This window comes from Notothenia rossii, assembly GCF_949606895.1.
Source record: "Notothenia rossii genome assembly, chromosome: 5".
Lineage (NCBI taxonomy): Eukaryota > Metazoa > Chordata > Actinopteri > Perciformes > Nototheniidae > Notothenia > Notothenia rossii.
The window spans coordinates 69,554,306-69,577,653 of record NC_136903.1 but is presented as its reverse complement, the minus strand read 5'-3'; the positions used below and the strand labels follow the sequence as shown (position 1 = coordinate 69,577,653).

The following is a 23,348-nucleotide window of genomic DNA, read 5'->3' as shown; positions in this document are numbered from 1 at the left end:
GCGCCTTTCAGATACATAGAAGTAGAATAGATGTAACAGTAGGTTGTTAGATTTTGCAAAAAAGTCCAACATGTAATCAAAATAAACTTAATGTATCTTTCCATTCTGTCTTATGGAAAGACCCATATCTGATTCATGTATTGAACTCGAAAACATGATTTGAGTAAAACCTTGATGAGTTTGACCTTTATCAGATGCCAAAGCAGTGCATACTGATTTATTATTTTTGACAGTTAGAATATTACAGCTAAAAGAAAACTACATTTATCAGAGAAAAAATAATTAAATTCTAATTTTGGAGGACAGCATGTTAAACAGGAATTAGATATTTATGTTTTAAAATTATCAGCAATGTGTGCTTGAATATATCCAACAGGTTTACACAGGATGACATTGCACTAGTCTGCTGCAGAAGCTGAGTCTTTTTCCGCCTTCTTGCTGTTCAATGCTGCTTTTTTGCTAAGAAGACCCAAAGAAATTGAAATGAATGATGAGATTGTATTTTTGATACAGTACTTATGATGGTCTGACCCATGGCCTTACACACATTCATCCAAACACACACATGAATGCATACCTTTGTCACTGAACAGAAAAGTTCTGTAATTCATTCTTTACATATTCCCATCATGTGATCAAGCAGCGTAGCTAATGCATAAAAGTATACATTCTCTATCCGAACTGAGGCTGTATAGGTGTGTGTGTGTGTGTGTGTGTGTGTGTGTGTGTGTGTGTGTGTGTGTGTGTGTGTGTGTGTGTGTGTGTGTGTGTGTGTGTGTGTGACTGTGTGTGTGACTGTGTGTGTGTGTGTTTTCTGGCACATACAGCGTCCCTGAAAGCCATCTATCCATCTATTGATTAATGTCTTCTATCAGAGAGGTGAGACTAACCTTAGATAGGTATGACATCTCATTTAAAGAAACATCACCACCACTTCCTTTCATTTATCTGTGTCTGTGTGTGTGTGTGTGTGTGTGTGTGTGTGTGTGTGTGTGTGTGTGTGTGTGTGTGTGTGTGTGTGTGTGTGTGTGTGTGTGTGTGTGTGTGTGTGTGTGTGTGTGTGAGTGTGTATAAATTCTCCATGTGTATTTCTGTCTGTATTGTGTCCCTATTTCCATGTATTTCTCATCTTGAAGACAGTGTGCCGGCTGACCGGTCCAAATAACAGATTATCGGGTACACACAAACTCAAAGGAAAGGTCATTCTGGTATCTCAGAAGCCAACAGCCCACAGCTTTTACTACACCAGACAGTGGTGACTGATGGACTTCAATTTTCTCTTCCCGTTGTTCATTTCACTGCCCCCCAGCAGGTGCCAGAGAATTAGGCTTTGAGCAGCCGAGGGGGAAAGAGAGCCGGCTGTGCAGCGGAAAGAGAGGACATAAACTGTCAGAGGTATAGGAAACGTACAGGGAGCGCAATGAGACGAGATGATGAAAAACGGAGAAGAAACTGAGGTAATAAATGAGCATCCCCGCCTTTGAAATGCTTTAGGTTGCCACCCTTCAAGAAGGCTTTTGATTTGTTTTTATTTTACCTCAGAGTGTAACATCAGGGTTTAAGAAAACTTTTGTTTTTCTACACAGTAAACATCTTATCGTTTTTGTCCAGCAATTTCCATGTACGAAGAACAAACAAAATGGATCAAGCTTGTTATTGCCCTCAGCTGTTTTTTTTTATCATCTCCGAGCATACTCAATCTTTTCTGGCTATTGCTATATCGAGATGAGTGAAGGTGCTGATTTTACACAGATTTTTGAGATTTGTCTGTATTGTTTAGGCCAATCTTTGTATTTTATTTCATAACTTTTTCAGTTTGTAAATTTGTATCATACAGCTAGACCTTTTTTTAAGCCTTAAAGGTTAACCAGCACGGATAATGTGTGCTATCAATTAGTGGAGCAATGAAGGACACGTGGGAACGTTTTTAAAGGGTGCAGTAGAATTGCACAGCAGTGAAGACATGGTCAGTCGTTTAAATTTGTCCAAAGAAACTATCCTGAGTCTGACTGATGAGTTGGCAGAAATACAGCCAGTCCTGCAACATTAACAAGACAAATTATATCAGCTGCTGCAGGTCTGCAACGCACTGATAGCTCATACTATTGAAAGTCTTTGGGACTCCTGCACTTCAGGCTGAGAGATGTAGAAACACATTAGTGAAGGTGAAAGTCTAAAATACCTGGAAAACAGTTTTATTTGACTCTCATATGCTGTAAAGCCCTCTGAGACAAATGTGTAATTATGATATTGGGCTTTATAAATACTGTGATTGATTGATTGATTGATTGATTGATTGATTGATTGATTGATTGATTGATTGATTGATTGATTGATTGATATAGTTCCTGCTCTATTTGTCTTGAATAACTATTTCCTTTTACAAATGAATATATATTAAGAAGCCTAACTTCAGTGCATGCCTCACTTGTTTGTAGCTGAGAATTAACTTTTAATGTTAAATGTCCTTGTTAAATGTTGAAATTCTTCCTGAAGGCAAATGTCCTCTAGATGGATGATACGGCAACCCTTTTCCTAAGTATTTTTTGCCAGAATTCATTGAAAACTATTCTCTACTAAAGACTGACTACTAGCGTGGGCTCAGACAGAGTCAAAGACTATCTTTGTCAGAGGGTTTCAAGGATTTGAGTTTACTGGTCGTACGATGTTATTTCAAATTAGCTAGTCTTATATATTTATTTTGATATATGCATATCAAATGTTTGTACACATATTGGCTACACTGCAATAAAATCAAAAGGCTAGAAGTCATGGAAATGAAAGACAACTTTACTACGCAAAAGGCTGCTTTGTGATTAACTGAGACATGTAATGATTCATTATTTACACTGACGATTGAGCAGTTTGGAGTCAGAGGTGATGTGGAGCATTGATTCGGATGAGGTGGAAGCTCTGACTATTATGCATGTTAGTAATGGCTCTAATTAGCAAGTGAAAATAGGCCTGATCTCCTTCCTATCAGTTTCCTGCATCAAATGGACTAATTTCCCTAATACTGAACTCATTTCCTCACTAGTAAAAAGCATGTGTCACAGTGTCAGAAAGCCTCAACACTATTATGCAGAAGGGACTTTAATTCCTACGGCTGCAAACTAATCACACCGTGAAATTATTTAATTATATTTCAACAAAGACTAAATGGTAAAGGTTACTTGATTCAGAAAAGAGTCCCTGCTCCAGAAGAAAATCCAGGTAATAACAAACATAAGAATACATCAAACACATAGGTAAATTCATTTTAACAATATATACAAAGTTAAGTCTTCAGTACTTTATATGAAATGTAATTTAAATATTAAAATCCAGTCATGTGTCAATCTTTGTTTGGTGTTTTCTCTACAAGAAAACCAATATGTTATTTATCAGACTTAAACAGAAACCAATTATGTTTAATAAAAGGCTGCATAAAGCCTAAGCTTATTATTCAAATAGCATATTTAAATTATTCAGTTACTTAGAATAGAGCTTGAGATATAAATAATAATCCTGGAAAAGCAGTGTCTTAATGTTGTCCTTTGGTGTTTTATGATAATGTATAAGACATTGTGTTCACAAACTTTAAAAGGCCATGTTTAGCTGCCTAAGGAGATTATCACTTAATGTAAATTGGATTTAAAAAGGCATTTAAATGAAATGTAATTTAAGGGGAAGTATCATGCACAAGGTTTCAAGGACAACATTAATTTTATTTCTGCCCAAGGGAAGCCAGCATATGTTCCAGTCACTGTGGGAGTAGACTGTGTTATGATGCACACAAAGCTTCACTGAAAAGGGTGATAGCATTTTTAAATAAATGCCTTTATTTAAATTATATAAGGACATCATATTGGTGGAAGAGAGAAGGATACTAAATGCTGCCAATGCTCTCTGCCTAATCATTCAGAAATAAAGTTGACCTAACTTTTAGGAGCACATTACAGGGTTATTGTTTTGCAAGAACAGCATAATATGGAAATAAGAAGCCCAGGATCGAACCGTCAAATTGGTGGTTAGTAGACATTACAACCACCTGATGGTGTTTCTATTAAGGCATCATATTTGTTTTTGTTGAGATGGTGCCACCTGTGCCACCATTTTTGAAGAAATCAAACAGATAGTAAGACAAACCGGAGGAGAAAGAACCAGACATAGTTACCTGGTGCAGAGCGGTGAGGCCGTCTTCATTGCAGAGGTCTGGACTCAAGTTTTTCTTCAGTAGGTAGCGAACTGGTGGAAAAGAGAGAGGGAGAAACACATAAGTGGAGCTGTTTCTATTAACAGAGGGTGTTATGTGCTGTACACCCCCTGAGACAAATGTGTAATTTGCAATATAGGGCTTTATAAATACAATGTGATTGATTGTACTTCAGATTCAGGATCTGCTTTAGTTGTCTTGAGTAACTGATCTTATTTTTATAATCATAATACATTTTAAGAAGCCTCAATTCCCTGCATGCTTCACTTTGTTTATTGCTGAGAATCGATGAGTTTGCTCTCCAGTTGCGAGTTAAGTGGTCCACGTGGTGCCTGGTGATCCGGATGTTAAGATATAATCCATTTTTCAGAGAGAATACAATGTTCTGGCTAATGGGAAAACAAAAGAATGAGATGCAGGATGCATTTACTTAATCTTCTGTAAACCACTGACATCCCCAATCAATCTGAAATCCATTAATCCCACCACTCATCGTGATGCATCCCTGCAGGAACTTCAATCTCTCAAATTATCAGTACAGACAGGATGTTACCCAAAAGACCTTGGAAATATGGATGAATGATGGGTGGGTTGTTTATGATGTAATGATGCTTGGGATTACACTGCCTCATAGTCCCAATAGATAAACCCTCCGCCCAGACCCTAATTCACAAAATATCAGCCATCACTGCACACTGCTAAACCTGCCGGCCTGAGCAGGAAGTGCCGCTGCAGCTCGTCTCCACATCATTATTATCCCGTTTTGGGCAGCGCTGCCATCTGCCTTTATTTCAGAGACAAAAAATGTTTAAAAGGCAGAGCGAGTAGATAAAGCAGGTTATGACGCTGACAGAGAGATGAGAGAGATTTGGAATAATCTGATCCTTACAATGCCAAAACACACAGGCACGAGAGGTAGATGCTCCACTAGGCGCACAAACAAACAAAATGATGCAGACACATACATACAGTAGAAGATGAAGACAATAGCAATGACACACAGTGAAGTACGGACATGAATATATATGCCACATAAAGTGTGTAGATTTGGTTTATGAGGTGGTGGGGGTAACGGCCCGTCTACACAGCGGCGTGCGTTGAAGCTTTCCGGCGGGCGTGTCTGAAACTCGACCAACAACCAATCACATGATTCTCCCGCCCCTGACACACAAGCAGCGGTTTGATTGGCTAGAGCTTTTACTGGCATATGATTCGATTGGCTGACGCTTCTGCAAAGGCTTCAAAAGTTGAACATTGCTCAACTTTTACAGCGAACCACGCCAGCAAAGCTCCGCGTCGCTTCCCACAATGCAGTTTGGCAAAAAGTGGCGTCAGCCCATTCAAAGTGAATGGTGAAGCTTTCAATGCACGCCCCTGTGTAGACGGGCCATAACACTGAAGTACATTTTCTGACATCCTGCATTTATATGTGTTTGCCGTGATTTGTGAATAAAGATTGTATAACAAACAATATGTAGTTCCAAATCATCGTTTGTGAGGATTTTCTGTGTTTTACAACATAGATTGGGTTGTGGATGATGTAGAAGTTTGTGATAGTACATAAATAAATAGGTTTGGCCTATTTCTCATGATAATAATCAGCCTGTTCAGGCCAGAAAATGGTTGTAAAACATGAAAAATGTATACCTTAGGTTGCAGTTATCAGCATAAAGCATGAACAAAAAAAGTTGGGTTTGGTTCAAATGAAAGCTGATCAGCAATGTCAAAAATACTTGAGACAGAGGACAGAAAAGTATAGCTGATATTGTCAGCTACACACTAAGAGGATACTGTTTGGAGAGATTTAAGAGAGATAATCAAACTGTGAACACACACACACACACACACACACACACACACACACACACACACACACACACACACACACACACACACACACACACACACACACACACACACACACACACACACACACACACACACACACACACACACACACACACACACACACACACACACACACACACACACACACACACACACACACACACACACACACACACACACACACACGAAATAAAGAGGATGTTTTGAGGCCATGACAACAAGTTGTATATAAATGAAAATTGACCAGTAGAAAGCTTGGTGTTTATGTCCACTGGGTGTGGTGTAGGAGTTTCCTCTGAGTGTAGAGTTAGAGGTCTGTGCTGATTGAGGATAATGGCATTGACTGGTCATTATGGAAACACATTGTGAAGTCCACAAACTGTGGCAGAGAGAGTGCTTTTTCTACAGTAAAGCAGACTGATAGAAGTGCATCCATCACGAGCCTAACTCCATTATCCCACTTCCTGAATCCTGAAGCTATTAGACCACAATTAGGCCTCTGATAAACACTGCTGTCAACAATCAAATGTGACATTTGTCTCTGTCTGGATATTTCAGTAGCATCACAGCCATGCACACAAGATCCCAGACAGACACATCTGCAGCTGCCTTTCAGAACGAGGACTCCAAACAACATGAGCGGCTGCAGCTGTCTGGCTTTTTCTCTTCATGCACTCCTGTAAGAGGTAAGCAAAGAAAAAAAAGTGAAATATTACAGTGAGTGCTGAGAGAAGTGGACCCAAGGTCATACAGAGCAAGTTCAGTCTGACTGCGTTCAATAAATGTCACACACCATCTTCCAGAGCAGGGCTTTCCAGACTGCTGAGTGCTGTGCTGTGGTTGAGCAACCTTGACAACACATCTCACAGGGAGTACAGACACAACACTACGCTGCATCATCTGTGATGTTCTTTTAGTTAGATACTGAAGTGTTTTTATGTTTTTAAAATCTTTGGGGGCCTAATTAGGTTATAATTGGATTTCAATTACCTTAAAAAATGCCTTTTAATAAAACTATGTTGGATGGCTCAAGCTTTCCTGAAAATAACTAATTGCATTATTCTTATTTCCCGATACCTAGAGAAGTCTACATACAGTACATGACATGTTGTGATTCTCAGTAAGTTCCAGTGGTTTCAAGATTTAGGTTTATGAAAAGGCTGAATCTGCTTATTAAAAGTTACTGCACTATGAGTTTATTTTGTATCCAAATTAAGCTCCATTCAAAATGGTTTATTACAGATATTTAAATAACAAACTGCTTTTTAAATAGAGTGCATTCAAAAATATTCAGTAGCCTTCACTGTTTTCATATTTTGTTATGTTGAAAAGGAAATATCGCATTGAATACTGAGTGGTGGTACATACTGTTCCCTTTACACAGACTAGTCTTTTCTACTTTCTGAGTGCACTCTGCATGTCTGATTTCAATAGCATAACCTTTTCTGAAAAATGAATGTATAAAAACATAACATATAAACGACTAAGTAGCAAAAGTGAAAAACATACAGTATTTCTCTGTTCGACACCGCTATGTTATTCAAGAAAGCCAATTCAAGAAAAAACCATTGATGAAAAACGATTTGATAAATCCAGATATAAATGAATTCAGGATGCGATGAGACATCCTCACTTCTAATCTCACATATATTTATTTCCTGATTGTTGATTTACTGTAGAAAATTGCTCTACCAATGAGTCACAGTCTGGGCGAGACGACTCCAAACTTGTAATGAGAAGATTTCAGGAGGTCATGAGAGAACTTTTATGTATTTTTTCAAAGGAGACATTCACCTTTTTCTTGCCCCCATGAGCTGGGATGTCAGAGTTCAGCTACAGTGAAGAAACACAGCAGCTGCTGGCTGTTTGTAAGATACTACAATCACATAGATACCCACTATCTGTCTCACGACTCCTGACTTTTCCCTGTGTTTTTTATATTTCTGTTGTAATTTATTGTGATTGTAGTAATGTGTTTTTATGTGATTGTAGTATTTATTACATGTATAGCACTTTGGCCCGACCAAAACTCGATTTTTAAATGTGCTTTGTAAATAAACTTTGAATTTATTTGATTTGATAAGAGGAGCTGGAACAAAAACACCTTGCTTTTGGAATCGACTTTACAGCTAATGTTTACAGTCTCTACTCTCTAGATAACGGAATGTTGAAGCTTAGTTTTGTTTAAATTGTTGGTCAAATACCAAGACATGAAAATGATTATATGAGTAAGTGTTCAGTGGGTATCTTATCTTCGTCACCAAGCACTACAGCTGCAGACACCTACAGTATACTATCTGCATCCACACATTAATCACATTCTCAGATCTATAATATGATAAATAATTGCATGCAAAAGATAATTTTTCAATACAAACTGCCAAAATACTGCATAAAGCATCGAACCAATATTGTTAGTCCTACTGTTAAAGATGAATGAGTGGTCAACCTCAGAAGGATTAATTATGTATCATAAACATCAGTGAACGACACTAGGCCTGTCCAACGGTAGAACTGAGTTTATGGTGCTGTTCGAAAATACAAGGTACTTTGGAGCGTGGTGTCTCATTAACACTCTTTTAGATACTCGATCAAAAGTAGAATAAATGAATTAAACATTATGTTTTTCTGCCTTAACGCCAGTTCCCCTATAAGCATGTTTGACTAACCAACTTTAACGACATCAAAATAGAAAAATAAACCAAATAACTCCAAGACAAAGAAAAACTCAACATGTGAAGGCCATATTACTAAGGTAATATCTTTACTAACGATATTGACGAAGTTAAAGTTGAAGTCTCATCCATCTGACATATCGCTAAAAGAAATAACCACAACATTTTGAGATAATCTCAAATCCTGTCCTAAAACATTACTGTGAATTAAGCACTGTCCCGAAATTGACACCCGATGGACACACGATAAAGGAAATGTTCAAATTCGGCTCTGATCGTAACAACATCGGGCCATTCGTGAGGGCATCTTAAGCCATCGTATGACCACCGGTGGAGTTTCTCAGGCGCCGGCAGCAACTTCGTGAGCGGCAACTTCGTAAGGCACTCGTGAGGGCATCTTGTCAAATCGTGTCATCTTCGAATTATCATCAGTGCCATCGGGCATTCGCCCTCACTCTGATCGGGGTGAATGCCCGATGGCACCGATGATAACAAGATGCTCTCACGAGTGCCTTACGAAGGGCAAAATTGACTCACAAATTCAACACAAAAGTGAACATTCGCAAGGTCCTTCGGCAATTTCTTGGCATGCCAAAGATTTTGCCACCGAACTTGCTGCCGGAGCCTGAGAAACTCCACCGGCGGTCATACGATGGCTTAAGATGCCCTCACGAATGGCCCGATGTTGCTACGATCAGAGACCCGAATTTGAACATTTCCTTTATCGTGTGTCCATCGGGTTGTTTTATTGCACAACAAAATCATGTAAACATATTATGTAAATAACCCAATTTGTGTTCTGTGAAACTGAAAAGGATATAATATATTATTTTGAAGGCAAGTTGACAGGAAGTTGTTGTTGCTATGGAAACAACATTACGGAGAAAACGTAATATCTTCTACATATAAAGACGGCTAAAGTAAAGAACGAAGTCTGAACATATCAGTACAGTATCATAGTACTTTAAGCTAATTGTTTTTGTTACTTTCGTTGCAGTTGTATGTCTTAAATGTAATGTAAATGTTGCCTTCGTGTGTGGTTCGGGGCCATCTTCGTGCGAAATTCACAATTCCATATTCGTGTGTTCATCGGGTGTCAATTTCGGGACAGTGTGACGCGGGCTTAAAGCAAATCATTCAATAATCCAGCAGCTCTGATCTAATAACAAAAATCTAATTTCTGTAGCATTCAGCTTTAATAAAACTCTTCATTTCAGCTTGACTAGCAAAACAATCCAGTTTCATCGTAAACAATAAAGTGTTGTGAAAGTAAAACAATCAGTCTGTGTGAACACTAGATAAATCCTGTCACTGTTTGCTTTCCCCCCTGCGACACACAGCTATTCTTCTCCATTCAGTACTGACTGCTGGCACATCTGTACAGAAGGCCCTGCAGCAGGTCGTTTGTACATTCATTCATTCATTCATTCATTATTGTTTTCATGTTATATCATAATCATGTGGGAGCCACCCGTGTGTTTGTATGTGTGCATATAGAACACATTTCACATTGTTAGAGTCTGAGAAAGTAATCAGAAGGTGACAGTTGTGTGTAATGGTTTCTGACGAGAGGAGGAAGTCAGCTCTTCAGCCTGGAAATTAAATATTTAAAAAATGTACATGTGTGCTGGAAACCAGAGTGAGATGACCAGATGCTCACAGGCACAGACACACTCACAGATACCCAAACTGCTTGATATTTGATTGGTTTTGGTGCTGAATTGCTTTCTCTGTGAGCGAGATAGGCGCTGATGCATTAGTTGAGATGAAATGGATTTGAGTTATGATGTGTGATATCTGAAGATGAGAGTGATGTGAAGGAAAAAGCGAGACAGAGAAGTTTAAACAGCTAGAGGAGCGAGGCAGGGACACGACTCGTTTAACATTTATGAATGTTTCTGCTGCTTTGTTTGTGTTTTTCGTTTGATGCATATTTTATGATTTGTTTTGTTGTGTGATTTTAGGTCTGGGTGGAATATTTCATTTCTGTATTCAATCTTTGTTCTGACAAACAATGTCCAATAAAGTTATTATGAAAATCAAATGCTTTAGCGTTCACACAATAAACTAAAGTTACAATATAAAGGTGTTGCAGGAATGGAAGAGTGCCAGTGTAATAATGTGTCCTCCTTTATCTTTTCATGCAGCGTGACTCATACAAATGCACCAATGCTGAGGCATCTCCACAATCAATGCCTCTGCAGAAAGACCTCAAATACTCTATGTCGTTCCTTTTTACTTTATAGGGGAAACAAGTGAGCTGACATTATCACACACAGTAGCAAACTGCATTTTCAAAGAACATCTTAGCACAGAGATTGTTGCACACCTACGATATCTTTCCTTTCATGTGGGTGAGATTACAAAAAATGCATTTTCAGATTATATTTTGTTTTTGTCATTTTTATACATTTCAAATTCCAGTATCTGAATCAATTTCTATGAATGGTCATACTCAAAGTGGAACTGATCCCTTTTGGTTTTATAAATCCTGATAAGGTCATGTTGTTCAGTACAATGACACATCTTTTGATTCATATCAAAAACCTCCAACAGAAAAACTCTAATATATATAATAATAATAATATAAGATGTCATTTGTCACACACAAACTAACATAATCAGACCTATTAAACAAAGTCCCTCTGAGTTGACCGATTAATGGCTGAATCATTGTTGTCTTTTTAAAAGGAAGAGAGCCACACAAACACCAAACACAGTGTTTTTAGAGGCATTATCTAATCAACACTGTCATCACCAGATGACTTTATGGACAACTTAAATGGACACGGGGGAGACACAAAATGATGTCAAAACCTCAAAAATGTGACTTTATCGATGAGATTAAAAATAATAATCACTGTTCAAATGTCCAAAGCAGGATCTTTGTTCTGGCAATAGCACTTTCAACACAACATAACTTAATATGTGATTCCAGTATTTGTATTAATTTACTAGTGATGCACCACCGCTGCGAGCCAATGTATGAACATTGTAATTTAGGATAATTGTTATCTTTTACAAACTTAGTGTATTCTAGAAATAGAAATATGATAACAATGTAAAAATTAAAAACATTTCAAAGATTAAAACCTCTACATTTAACTTGCATTGGTGTTGAAAGTCCTTTTTCATGAATAGATGGTGGTATTTTGTCCTCCTGTATGTCTCATTAGCAGCATGTAGACTCAGACCTAATGAACAATGGCAGTAAAATATGTGCAACTTTTCTACTTTTATCTAACCCTTGGCATATGAGTTTTATGATGGAAAATAGATGTTAGAGTATAAATCATAGAAACCCTGACAGAGACGCGCGCGGGGGCTACAAATGTTGTTCATCAGGCAGACAGATACATTGTGCTGAGAGTTGCAGAGGAATAGAGAAAGTAAAATAGAGCTGGCGACACAAACCCTGAGTGTGATTCCTATCTGGACCACCACCCTGTGGGACAGAGCAAACACACACAGGAAAATCTTTCAAAATCAATCCATTACATCCAGGGGGTCACCATGGTGATTATCTACAACGACCAAAAGCCAGCAACACAACGCTGCAGAAATCTTCTGCGCGTGTTCCTGGGCAGGGCCTGTAAATTCCCATCGAGGGAGGAGACGGAGCTGAGCGAGATGCTTCCCAAAAGATAAAAGACACATCAACAAACAACAGCGCAGGGAGAGAAACACACCCATCCTTCCTGTTATCTTACTGTGCCTCCACAATACTCCAGTGTGTGAGTGTGTGTGTGTGTGTGTTGGAAACAAATCCCAAGTGAATGCACTCTGACTATACACAAGTTACTTAGGTCGTGAGTTTCCTGATTATTGATAAGAGGTTATTCACAGCAGTAATCAGGGCTCCAAAGTGGAGCCATGAATATCACGATTATTACACACTTCAGGAACTTCTGTATCTTTTATGGCGGCTCTTATTAAAACTGTAAATCCTCTTTACTGCAGTGCACCTAAACAAAGCAAAATGATGCTTTAATAGGTACTTTATGGTTTATATGTTGCCGTATTGCCTTGTACATTTGCACAGAATTTATTATAAAACATGAAGAGCATCTGATGCATACTGTCCAACATCAAAGCAGTAACATCACCGTCTATGAGTATCAGAAAAGGAACATTAAAGGGGCCCTATTGTGCTTTTGAGGGTCTTCCCCTTCCTGTGGTCTGGTATATAGGGTGTTGTGCATGTGAAGGTCTGCATTGGCTCAAATCTCTCTCCCACACAATCCCCCCTGCCTGAAACTCATCCATTGGAGTCCTTTGTTTACTTATTTAACATAGTGACATCACTATGTAACACTTGCACTTCTATTAGTAAGCGCACCAACACATTGTACGTGACAGTAGGGCTGCCCGATTATGGCAAAAATCATAATCACGATTATTTGGGTCAATAATTGATATCACCATTATTAAAAACGATTATCCATTTACTTTGAAAACATCCATTTATTGAAGAAAAATGTGAACAGTATGTTTTTAACAGTTGATTACCCTGAACTTTAAGTATAATTCAACTGAAAAACCAATTAAAAAAAATTGTAAAAGAAATAATAAAAAAATTATCGTTTTATTTTGATTACGTTGTTTTCGTGATCGTTGCAAGCCATAATCGTAATTGCAATTAAAATATGATTAATTGAGCAGCCCTACGTGTTACATTTATATTTATTGACAGGGAAGGGTCATATCTTTCAGATTATTTCAACACATCTCTAAGGAAATCTCCACAGAAAGTTGTTTTTTTAACAATTTACAAAATAAATGAAATCACTGTGAGCACCACAGAGATTGAATTCTAAATAATTGTCCTTTTACTGGTTTTACAGTCATCTATCACACTGTGGAGTTCACATAAATCATTTCATAATTTCAGCTCCCATTGTGAAATTGAATCGCTTTTACAAGTACTGAAACCTTTTATCTTTGCAGCTACGCAGATGAGGATCTTTCAGGGTTCATTTCAGGATTCATTTTTCTACTTTAGTCTACTTATTCCTGTTCAGGAAATCCCTTTCAGGTAATTGCTGAGGGAGCCTCACATCGCAGCATATTGCATGCACGGATAATAACAATTTTAACACGATAAATAACACCTGCCTGTCTCTTGCGGTGGAAATGATCCCCTTTGTTAGCAAGTGTACAGTTAATAGCATGGATGTTGTTATTGTCAGAGTTTAGTTTAAGATGCTGTCTCACAGTGGTGCCCCTGTAGGCTCATATCTCACACTCATCGATCACTGATAAGGGGGAGCGGCCGGTGAAGTGAGGATCAAGTAAAGATTGTGATATGAAGAGGGGCCGTGTGGGTGAGACGCAGCACAATCCAAGTGGAGAATTGATTTTCAGAGTATCTCTCTTTGCTCCATTGAAGGGACAAACATTTGTGGTGCAGCAATAATAGCTGCCACAGAAGCCCTTAAATCTCCGATATTATCTGATAACTGAGGGAATCGTTTGTGTAATAAATCTGAAATGTCACTCAGGTTTATAATCCCTTTGAAACACCGATATGCTGCTGAGGTCAGATTGTAAAGTACTGCAGGAAACACTTGAGAATTTACAGTACTACGTGCACGATAAAACATTTCAAGATGGGTCAAACTTAATATAGAGACAAGGGCGATATATTCAGGGCTGCTCGAAATTATTCTGTTAACTGTTACTGTGAATGTAATGCTCCTCACTTAAATATATTTCCATTGTTCAAATTGGAATACAATTTTTGTACGTATTTCTGAAATCATATTTCATGGCATCATTGAGTTAACCAAAAGTCTGTGCTAAAAGGAAAATTACTGTAAATATCTGTGGTGGGCTCCTATCCAGCTTTAGCCATCGGGCATTAGCACTTTTAACTGTCGGTCCCTTACCTTTAACATTATGGAGGACACATGTTAAATGTTATGTTTGTCTTTCAATTAAAGGGCTTGCTTACATTAACACTGATTAGAGGGTAGACGCTACTGTGAATGCATTTCAAGCATGCAACAAGTCAATGCAAACACATGTACTGTGCATGTGAGCAGCAACATGGGCCTCTGTAGGAAAACAACCTCACTCAGCAAGTTAAAATCTCTTTGGCCGCTACACACCAACATGAGACCAAAGAACGCGTACAGAAGGCGTCCCGACTTTTACAAAGACTTCAGTCGACGAGTGGCAATAACTGTCCTTACCAGCAGGCAGCGGTAGTGTGTATTCGTCATTCAAAAGAGGCAACAGCCAATCAGAGTGATTTCTTTGGCCGACTTTCTTTGGCCGGTTCAACCATGGATGTATAATTCAACATGTTGAATCGGCCGCGGGAGGTGTGAAAATGTGCTGTAAAGCAACGACGGTGCGGGGACACACCAACCTGAGTAGGGTGCCGCGAATGCCCGACTGCCTCTGACTCCCAAAATCGGGTAGGTGTGTCAGGGCCTTTAGGGTAATGGAGCTCACCAGTGGGTGAAAGTTAACCCACGATTCAATCTTATTTTTGAAACAGGATTTGCCAGCTTTCACACTACTTTCACGATTTCTCCCCGTTGTATTTTCCATTTTTATAGTTTTAATCTATGGTCTGGCACCTGGTAGGAGGTTGATGCCAATAACTGTTCTAATAGAGTAAAATGAAATCTCTTTAAGTTGTTTTTTCTAGGAAATTCCTACTCAGGAGAACTGAAGAGAAAATGAACATAAACCTTGACTTAAGTAAGCCTTTATATGTCTTTAACGATAAGCAGCCATTTGTGTACTATTAGATCTTTCCTAGGATAGGAGAAAGGAGCCATTTGTATAGGTTCCTAACCCAAAAACAATATATGCAGACGTGTATGTGAAGAAACATTTGAAATTATCTGGAAATCTCTCTTATCGATGAATATATCTATTCCCAGTTGCGATACCGAACTAATTGATCGATATATTGCTAGATTTAATTTCTATCATCATGAGTTTTTGCAATAACCCTTATTCATTAGTTTTTCACTTATTCACTGCAAATGGAAAAAGGCTAATGTAGAAAACATATTAATCACTGCGCATCAGTTACCACAAATTAAAACCTTCAATCTTAAAATAGTGAAATGGCCCTAAACGGGCCAAACAGAGCAGTGTTTGCAGAGAAAACATAATTATGTTCCAAAGGCTCTTCAGGCAATGTAGCCGGATCTGCTTTCCTGTCGGCTGTGCAGAAAGTAGGACACCAGCGCGTCCATAAGTAGCAGCTAAATGACATTGGTTTTAGTAGGACGTTGTGAGAGAAGATCATTGATATAATTAGCATTCCACTGTGTGATATAATTATCCTCCACATGATGAGCTCTTGAGGGACTTTAATTGTATGTTACACTGCTTTAGCAGATATAGTGAGAGGGCAGGTATTGTGAGACACAACAAACAGTGGATTGGGATGCAGCCGGTGTCCTCTGGGTCACCAGGAGCATATTAATGCTGAAATAGAACAAACATAACTAACTGCAATGAGCTCAGGTTTCGATTTGGAAAGATAATTGGAACTCGCTCTGAAAGGTAGACCCGGTTAAAGCACTCTTAATGATGTTATAAACAAAACAATCCGGCAATAAGGCGGCCTGCTGACAATGCGAGGGCACAATGACAAATCAAAAGCGTTTTCTTTTAGCTGGCACTATGAATGAAATGAAGAAATAAAGATTATATAAAGATTAAAACTCGATCCCATCAAGTTAACTCGTCTCAAATAATGGAGACTTTTTACAATTTATTTCCATATGACACTGGCAACACTGTCTGGGTTTATTTGTTTGATTTGCATTGGCGTTGTTAATCTATATTCAATTAGGACATAGATCAAACTGAAAGCATAAATGGCAGTTAAAAAAAAAACAAAAGGAAAAATGATTATAGCCAATGTTCTTGATTCAGCAATAACAGACCTTTATGGTGTGTAAACAAGACTATACGTTTACTTCCATATGCTGTTGTACTAAGATCCAGCGATTGCTTGGAGCTAAATGCTAACATGAGCAAGCTAAGCAGGTTAGCATGTTTTTCCATCCTTGTAGCCATGCCACTAGTTTGTATATTGTGGCAGACCTTGAGACCAGGAACCAATCCAGGCTTCATAATCAGCCGTATCAGTGCAGAGTCACATCAGGTGGAGAAACAGATGGAGAGCGCCAGAAGACCATTTAAAAATAATCAATCTTACGTTTCAATAAGTACTCTCTGGAAATCTGCTAAACAACAAATGCCACAGCCATCAGCTCTTATAATTCAGTTAAGACTGCGTTGTGCAGGCTTTATTTTATATTAAACAAAAGATTATAGACATAATCAATGAATGTTCTTGCCAATTTTAAAGTGTAAATTCAATTTAAAAGTATTGTTCGAGTCTGTACATCTATGGTAGCAGGAAGAAAAGAATATATGCTACATAAAGTTGAGAAAGAAGCGTCAGTATTGTTTGTCTCAGTAATACGCTGGATTATGCAGCAATGCTCCCTCTAATTAGCTCCAGCATGCTTATTAAAAGACGTTGAGATAGCAAGCAGGCTTGGGTAAGGGGAAGAGAAGGAGGAAAGAAAATAAGACTAAGTGCCTGGGAGCGACTGGGAGACAAGGGTGGGGTATCTTTAGTGATGAATAAACTTAGAGCTAAAACTCAACTGAAAACCTGAGTCACATGTGGCTCTGGTCTATCAGAGTGCTACAGCGTATGAAGTGTATGGCCTTCTGTGGATCCAGAAAGAGTTGTGTGAAATCTGATAAATCTTTGGTTCCACTTGCATAATTTTGATCTTTTCTTTCAACTTTCATTGTGTTTACAACCATTTTATAAAAGTACAAAGCATTACAGTCCACTTCAAAGCCAAAGTGTGTTTGGATGCAATTTGATTTAATTGCCACAAACTGCTCGTTCATAACACTGTAGTGTAGTCCAAACAAATCTAAATCAATCAATTATTCAAGCTAAGTTCTACTTCTTCTAATGTGTTTTGATGTAAATATGAACATGGTTGTTCCACTGAGGGTTTCTGAGGCTAAAAGCATCGAGGTATATTTCTCGGCCTGCTGTTTGCAGCTCCTCAGGATAAACCCAGCAGCAGTTTGTTCATCCCAGCTCAGCTCCAGTCCACTGACCCCATTTGGGTTTAATGGCTCCAGTAATAACTGATAAAGATGGCATAGAGTAGGGTTGAGGTTATTATTGGTATTTTAATAAATCTGAATTGAGCATATCATCTGCTTTTCTGACCCTGAGTTTAAATCCCTTATCAAATCCATATAGGTTTAGTTTTAATGACTTATAATAACAATAAGAAGAAGAAAACCAAAGCAATACAAATGTTCACTTCCTCAATCGGAGCAAAGTGTAGAAGTTCATTTATCACCAACATATTTTTCAACGTTCTATTAATAAAGATCTGTTGTCATGGTAGACAGGATATTCAAAAATGTACTCTCTGCTTCAAATGTCATCCTGCTGGGCAAATTCCATCTTTTATGAATATGTTTTACTTATGCCTGAATTGTACCTCCATTATTATGTCTTTCACAATATTTTTGTGTACTATTCTATATCTATATTCTTTTTAGGTTGGTTTATTGTATGTTGCATTATTGAAAGAGCCCAAGACTTAAGATTTGTATTGCCAACATGCTATCCTGCATATGCTAAATAAAGCCTTTAAATCTTTTGACATCTATCCTCCCAGTCCAAAGGTGTTTCTTGAGTTTCACAACATACAATTAGAAAGGTCAGTGGGCCTCTTGAGCGTTATCAATGTAAGATGAGTACACGCTGTGTATGTATGTGTTGATGAAACACGCTGCCCCTGTTTGGATTGGTGAGGCCTAATCCTGTTTGGATAATCCAGAATCCTATTGCAGGATTTGCGGTGTGGGGGGAGCAGGTGGAGAGACACTGGGAGATGTTACAAGGTGGTTTAGGAAGAGTGGGGGAGCAGCAGGGTGCTGATCAGGCAGTCGCAGGATTGTCAGCAGCGGATCACCCTGACTGCCACTTAGACGCCTGCAGCAGGCCAGCGTGCGGCAGGTGGGCTTCAAACACCACAGAGTTTCAAAGATGTTTGCCCGTCTGCATAATGAAGTGAGCACTGAGCATTTGGAGGGATCTAAACAAATGATTTCAACATATTCAGTTACTCTTCATATGTTTATTCATAAGTTTATACAAAGCCATTCAGTGTCACATATTTATTTTTGTCTGTTTTTATTTCATAAGTTGTGTGAATGCAGTAATGTGCAATTTAAATTACCTTTAGTTAGGTTTTTTTTTTACCGAGGTGTACATTTTTCAACAATTATAAGCTCTTAGTTTTGTATGAATAGCACAACCTTCCCCACATCCTCATTTTAGCCACAAGTTTTATGATGTGACAAAAATATAGTTAAGGGGTGATTAGCTTTAGGTAAAAAATGACCTGGCTATAATAAGAGAAACATTGTAGTTTGGTTTAAAATTAGTAATTTGCTAAGGTTAGGGGATCTTTGTTTTCTATATGTGCTTTTGTTTTTTTAAGTAGAAAGTCTTTGTCTTTTTCTTTGATCTGTAATAGTGTTATTCAACTCATAGCACCTACTATTCTTTCCATGTGTTTTAGAACCTAAAGTACTATTTCCCAAAACACACTTAGTTTCTGATACTTCTGAAAGAAAATCTTCATCCGATGATTTACATCCCCTCATATCTGACATCTGTGTCCCCTAAGACACCTTTATATCCTTATATTTGAAGCATCTTCCATGTATTTTGCCAATCATCATTTCACTTCTCAGAATCAAGCTCACTTTCTCAATAAGTTGTATATATTTAAAAGGATGTTTATCTTGTAACCTTTCATCGAAGGACTTTCTCTAATGTCCTTGGAACGTCATTTGGATCAAACCATTCACTTTCCCCCATGACAGTTTAACTTGAAGGTGCTTCAACCCAGCAGTCATGTCCTTCAGGCTCTCACATACTATCCCGTGCAGCAGCGAGAATGATGGTGCACAATTTGTTTCTTTTCAGCTTTGCAGCTCGGGGCCACGGCTGCCTGGACCTCTCTACGTCTGCCTCAGTTACCATGGAAATGGGAGTTAAGTTGAGAGTCGGGGCTCTCCCTGGATATTTGACTGATGTGAAAGAGGAGAGGGGAGAGGGAGGAGGTCTCTGGAGCTCATGGGCAGACTACCGCTTAGTGCAGCACAGTTCACTAATAACCACAGTGAATAGCAACAGCAATAGTGTGGCTTCCAGTGAGCACTCTGAAAAGGGGCTAATGAAGCAGAAAGAAATGGACATGAAAAGAAGAAAATGAGGGCTGTACTGAAAAGAGAGTACACAATGTGGCAGAGACAGTCAGTGAAGTGCTGAAGTTTCATAAATGAACCTTTGTTGTTGTGTGACAGTTACATGGCCAAGAAACATGAGAAATTATGAAGCTAAACAAGGCAAACTTTACACGGTCCAATGCATACGGCTCTTTCAACGGACTGCACCAAACACTGACACAATATCACAAACCGGCCTCTTTTCTCTGGGTTCTCTTGTTTGTCTTCAAAGCACATCATGGACTGGTTATATTTCTGAACTGCTGATCTCTATTCGAACCTCATGACCCCTTGAATCTGGTAACCAATAACAGCTCTCCGTTCAAAGCACCCAGTTATTACAATTAAGGGGATCAATCTTTTTTTAGTGGTTGGACCTAAAATGTGAAATAGTTTTTCACGAAGTTTGATATTTTTCTTCCATTGTCTCTTATTTTAGCCTGTTCATTTTCCATCATGAATGTATGCCTGGCCACATTTTTGGTGTGTATTTCATTCTGCTTTTGGCAATGCTATTTGATATGTGAAGCTTTTATTAAATATGCATGTATACTCTTGATTTTTTATTTGATCCTGTGTATTAATTAATCTCTTTTTAAATCAGCTTGGTTATTTTTAAATGTGCTCCTTAATATAAAATTGACAAACATTTACACTCCTTAATCCCAACCAACCTCAATACTTCCACTTTTGTATGTTTCAAACATTTTGAATCCCAGCCGATGTTATATGAGCAGGATGAGTCAGTCCCCTCTGCCTGAGGCACGTGAAGCAGCTCGGTGAGGAGGAGACAACCGTGCCAGTGTGAACCAGGCGGAGCAGCAACACCCATACACATAAGGGGGCGGGGGGGGGGGGGGGGGTGGAGACCTGAATGCTGCCCTTATCACAAAGACTGGACAGGACACAGAAAGGAAAGAAGAATATCAATAGTAATTGAAGGAATAGTGATGACAGCAGCCTGCTTGAAAATAATACAAATCCACAGATGTCAGGAGAGGAAGACTGGTCCTCCTAATCAGAGAGGCATTCAAAAGACACCAGCAAGACGAGGATACATTTATTTTACCCTTCGTTCTCAACCCTGTCATTGTCACGGCCGAAACCCACTTAAATAATCAACGGCTAAGAAAGGTTACATAAAATCAACGTTGATGGCACTAAAGGAAAAAGCAAGAATGCAAAGAGCCTGCGGTGAAGAGGCCTTGATTTGGCCTTGTGTGAAGCAGCTTCATTTTGTCACCAGGAGAGATGCAGCGGTATTAAAAATGGTTGCAATCATCCTCAGTTTTATAAGCATAGGAATAAATAATCCGGAGGGAGGTTTATGGCATTATACCATGTCTTACATTAATGCATATTTTCACTTAGACTTAATTAAGATTTGGTCTCAGATCTCAGTGCAGCTCTGAACTCACATAATAGAAAGATGGACTCTTTATAAAAAAAACTCTGTTAGATTATACATCTGTTTTATTGATATCCTTTGGCCAGTGGATAAGTGGGAGGCATGAATTATAGCCTACCAGAGAACACTAAGCCAAAATATCATGTACTGTTTGATAGCTTTCAAAGTCAAAAGTACAAAGATATTATGTTCACAATTATAAATAGATCAAAAAAAAAGTATTGTTTCAGGAAGTTTAAGCCAATAAGTATTTTTGCTTAAGAAATTATGTAAATAGTTAAATGAATAGCAAAATTGTTGCCATTTACCTTTCTATCCGTTGACTACCTGAATAATTAATCAATTGTTAATGTCAAATGTTTCAGCTTTAGAAATACACAAAGGATTATTGAAAAAGATTATATGTGCTACAGAATTGTGCAAACATATTTTGGGGAAAGCAATGTAAAATATATCTAAACATAAGAAAAAGGTAGAGCCCAACCAGCATTATCAGTCAAATGAGAAATGAGAGCCTAACCAACACACTGTAACAAAATCACCAATGAAAAAATAAGGAAAATATAAAAATGTAAACTTTGCAACACTATGGGACTGAGTCTCCATGGACACATTTTAAGTGTTTAGTAACCTTTGTATTGTGGTTAGTATTATGTGCGACCTTGCCCTTCAGTATTTGGTTGTCTGTGCATTTCTGTTGTTGTATTTTCTAAATGTGATATTGTGTTTGTAAGATCTGTGAATGTTCGCTCTGAAGTTCTGAGCCACAGCAGCAGACAGGGCCATTATTCTTCATGTCAAAGGATCTAAACACAGCTGCGTCCAAACACAGTACTACTGACCCTTGTTGTTATTTGTGTTGCGACACAGAATGCAAGAGCCAGACCGGCCAGCTTACGCTACAGTTGTCAAAGGTCAGAGGTCGCATTAGCTTAGCTGGGCGAGCGGGTAAACAACCTCCTGTTACGGATGGTTAGTTAGTGCTGAGCTGAAACTTCTCTTGGTCAAAATCCTCCAAAAATCATTGGGTCTTTTTGTATTGCCAGTGGCATAACAGATGTCAATTTCATATTTGAGTGTCTCAATCATTTATAAATAGGACAGGGCTTGGTCATGAGTGTAATTGAAAAATCATTATAACAACAGATAGGCCTCATCATTAATAAGAAAAATTGGGACATATTTCACATACATTCTGCATTCCAAAAACAAGCCTGTGCATCACTTCTCGCTTCTCACTCAAATATGTTACGATACTTGAAGGTAATTGAAAGAAGTGGTGCATAAAAGCTTCAGGGGGGTTTTATTGGCTGCTTTTAAGTCTGCAAGTGAAATATGTTTGAAGTTTATCAATTCTCTTTTGTCTTTGTCCAAAATGATCATTGCATCTAACACAGAGAGCAGAAACACATCATCACAGACCGTTTGATTTTATAAACTGAGTTATGTGATCATCACATGCTCAGCTCATTAATCTTAATGACAGTGGAGAAGCTAGTTTGGGAGCAGCTGATGTGTGAATGAGGGCTTCTTGTCCTTGTAGTCTGAAATTGGACTTCATTTATTTATTTATTTTGTATTTAAACCTTTATTTAACCAGGTGGTCCAATTGAGATCATCAATCTCTTTTTCAAGGGAGACCTGTCCAACATGGCAGCACGTAGCTTACAACATGAACATAAAACAACAGATAACCCAAGAGGACATCGTATTTACAGGGCTACATTCACATACCTAGAGACATTGACAAGTACCAACAGTATCAGTTATCATTGCACCTATCCAAGCTATAAAAAAAGGCAGTGGAACCAATTTGCTCCTTATATATATATTGCACTAGTACTGTAATGTTAATATAACTGTGCTTTTTCTTATTTATCATAAATATCCATACGAGTGGTTG

General features: G+C 38.3%; 1 protein-coding gene across 1 annotated transcript in view; it reads right to left on the bottom strand.

Moving 5' to 3' along the window:
- Positions 1-23,348, bottom strand: part of ppp1r16b (protein phosphatase 1, regulatory subunit 16B) — a 78,775-nt gene that overhangs the window by 21,897 nt on the left and 33,530 nt on the right. Inside the window, exon 3 of the mRNA XM_079682093.1 lies at positions 4,157-4,227. Within this exon, the coding sequence (XP_079538219.1) occupies positions 4,157-4,227 (71 nt within the window). The remainder of the gene's footprint in view (positions 1-4,156; positions 4,228-23,348) is intronic.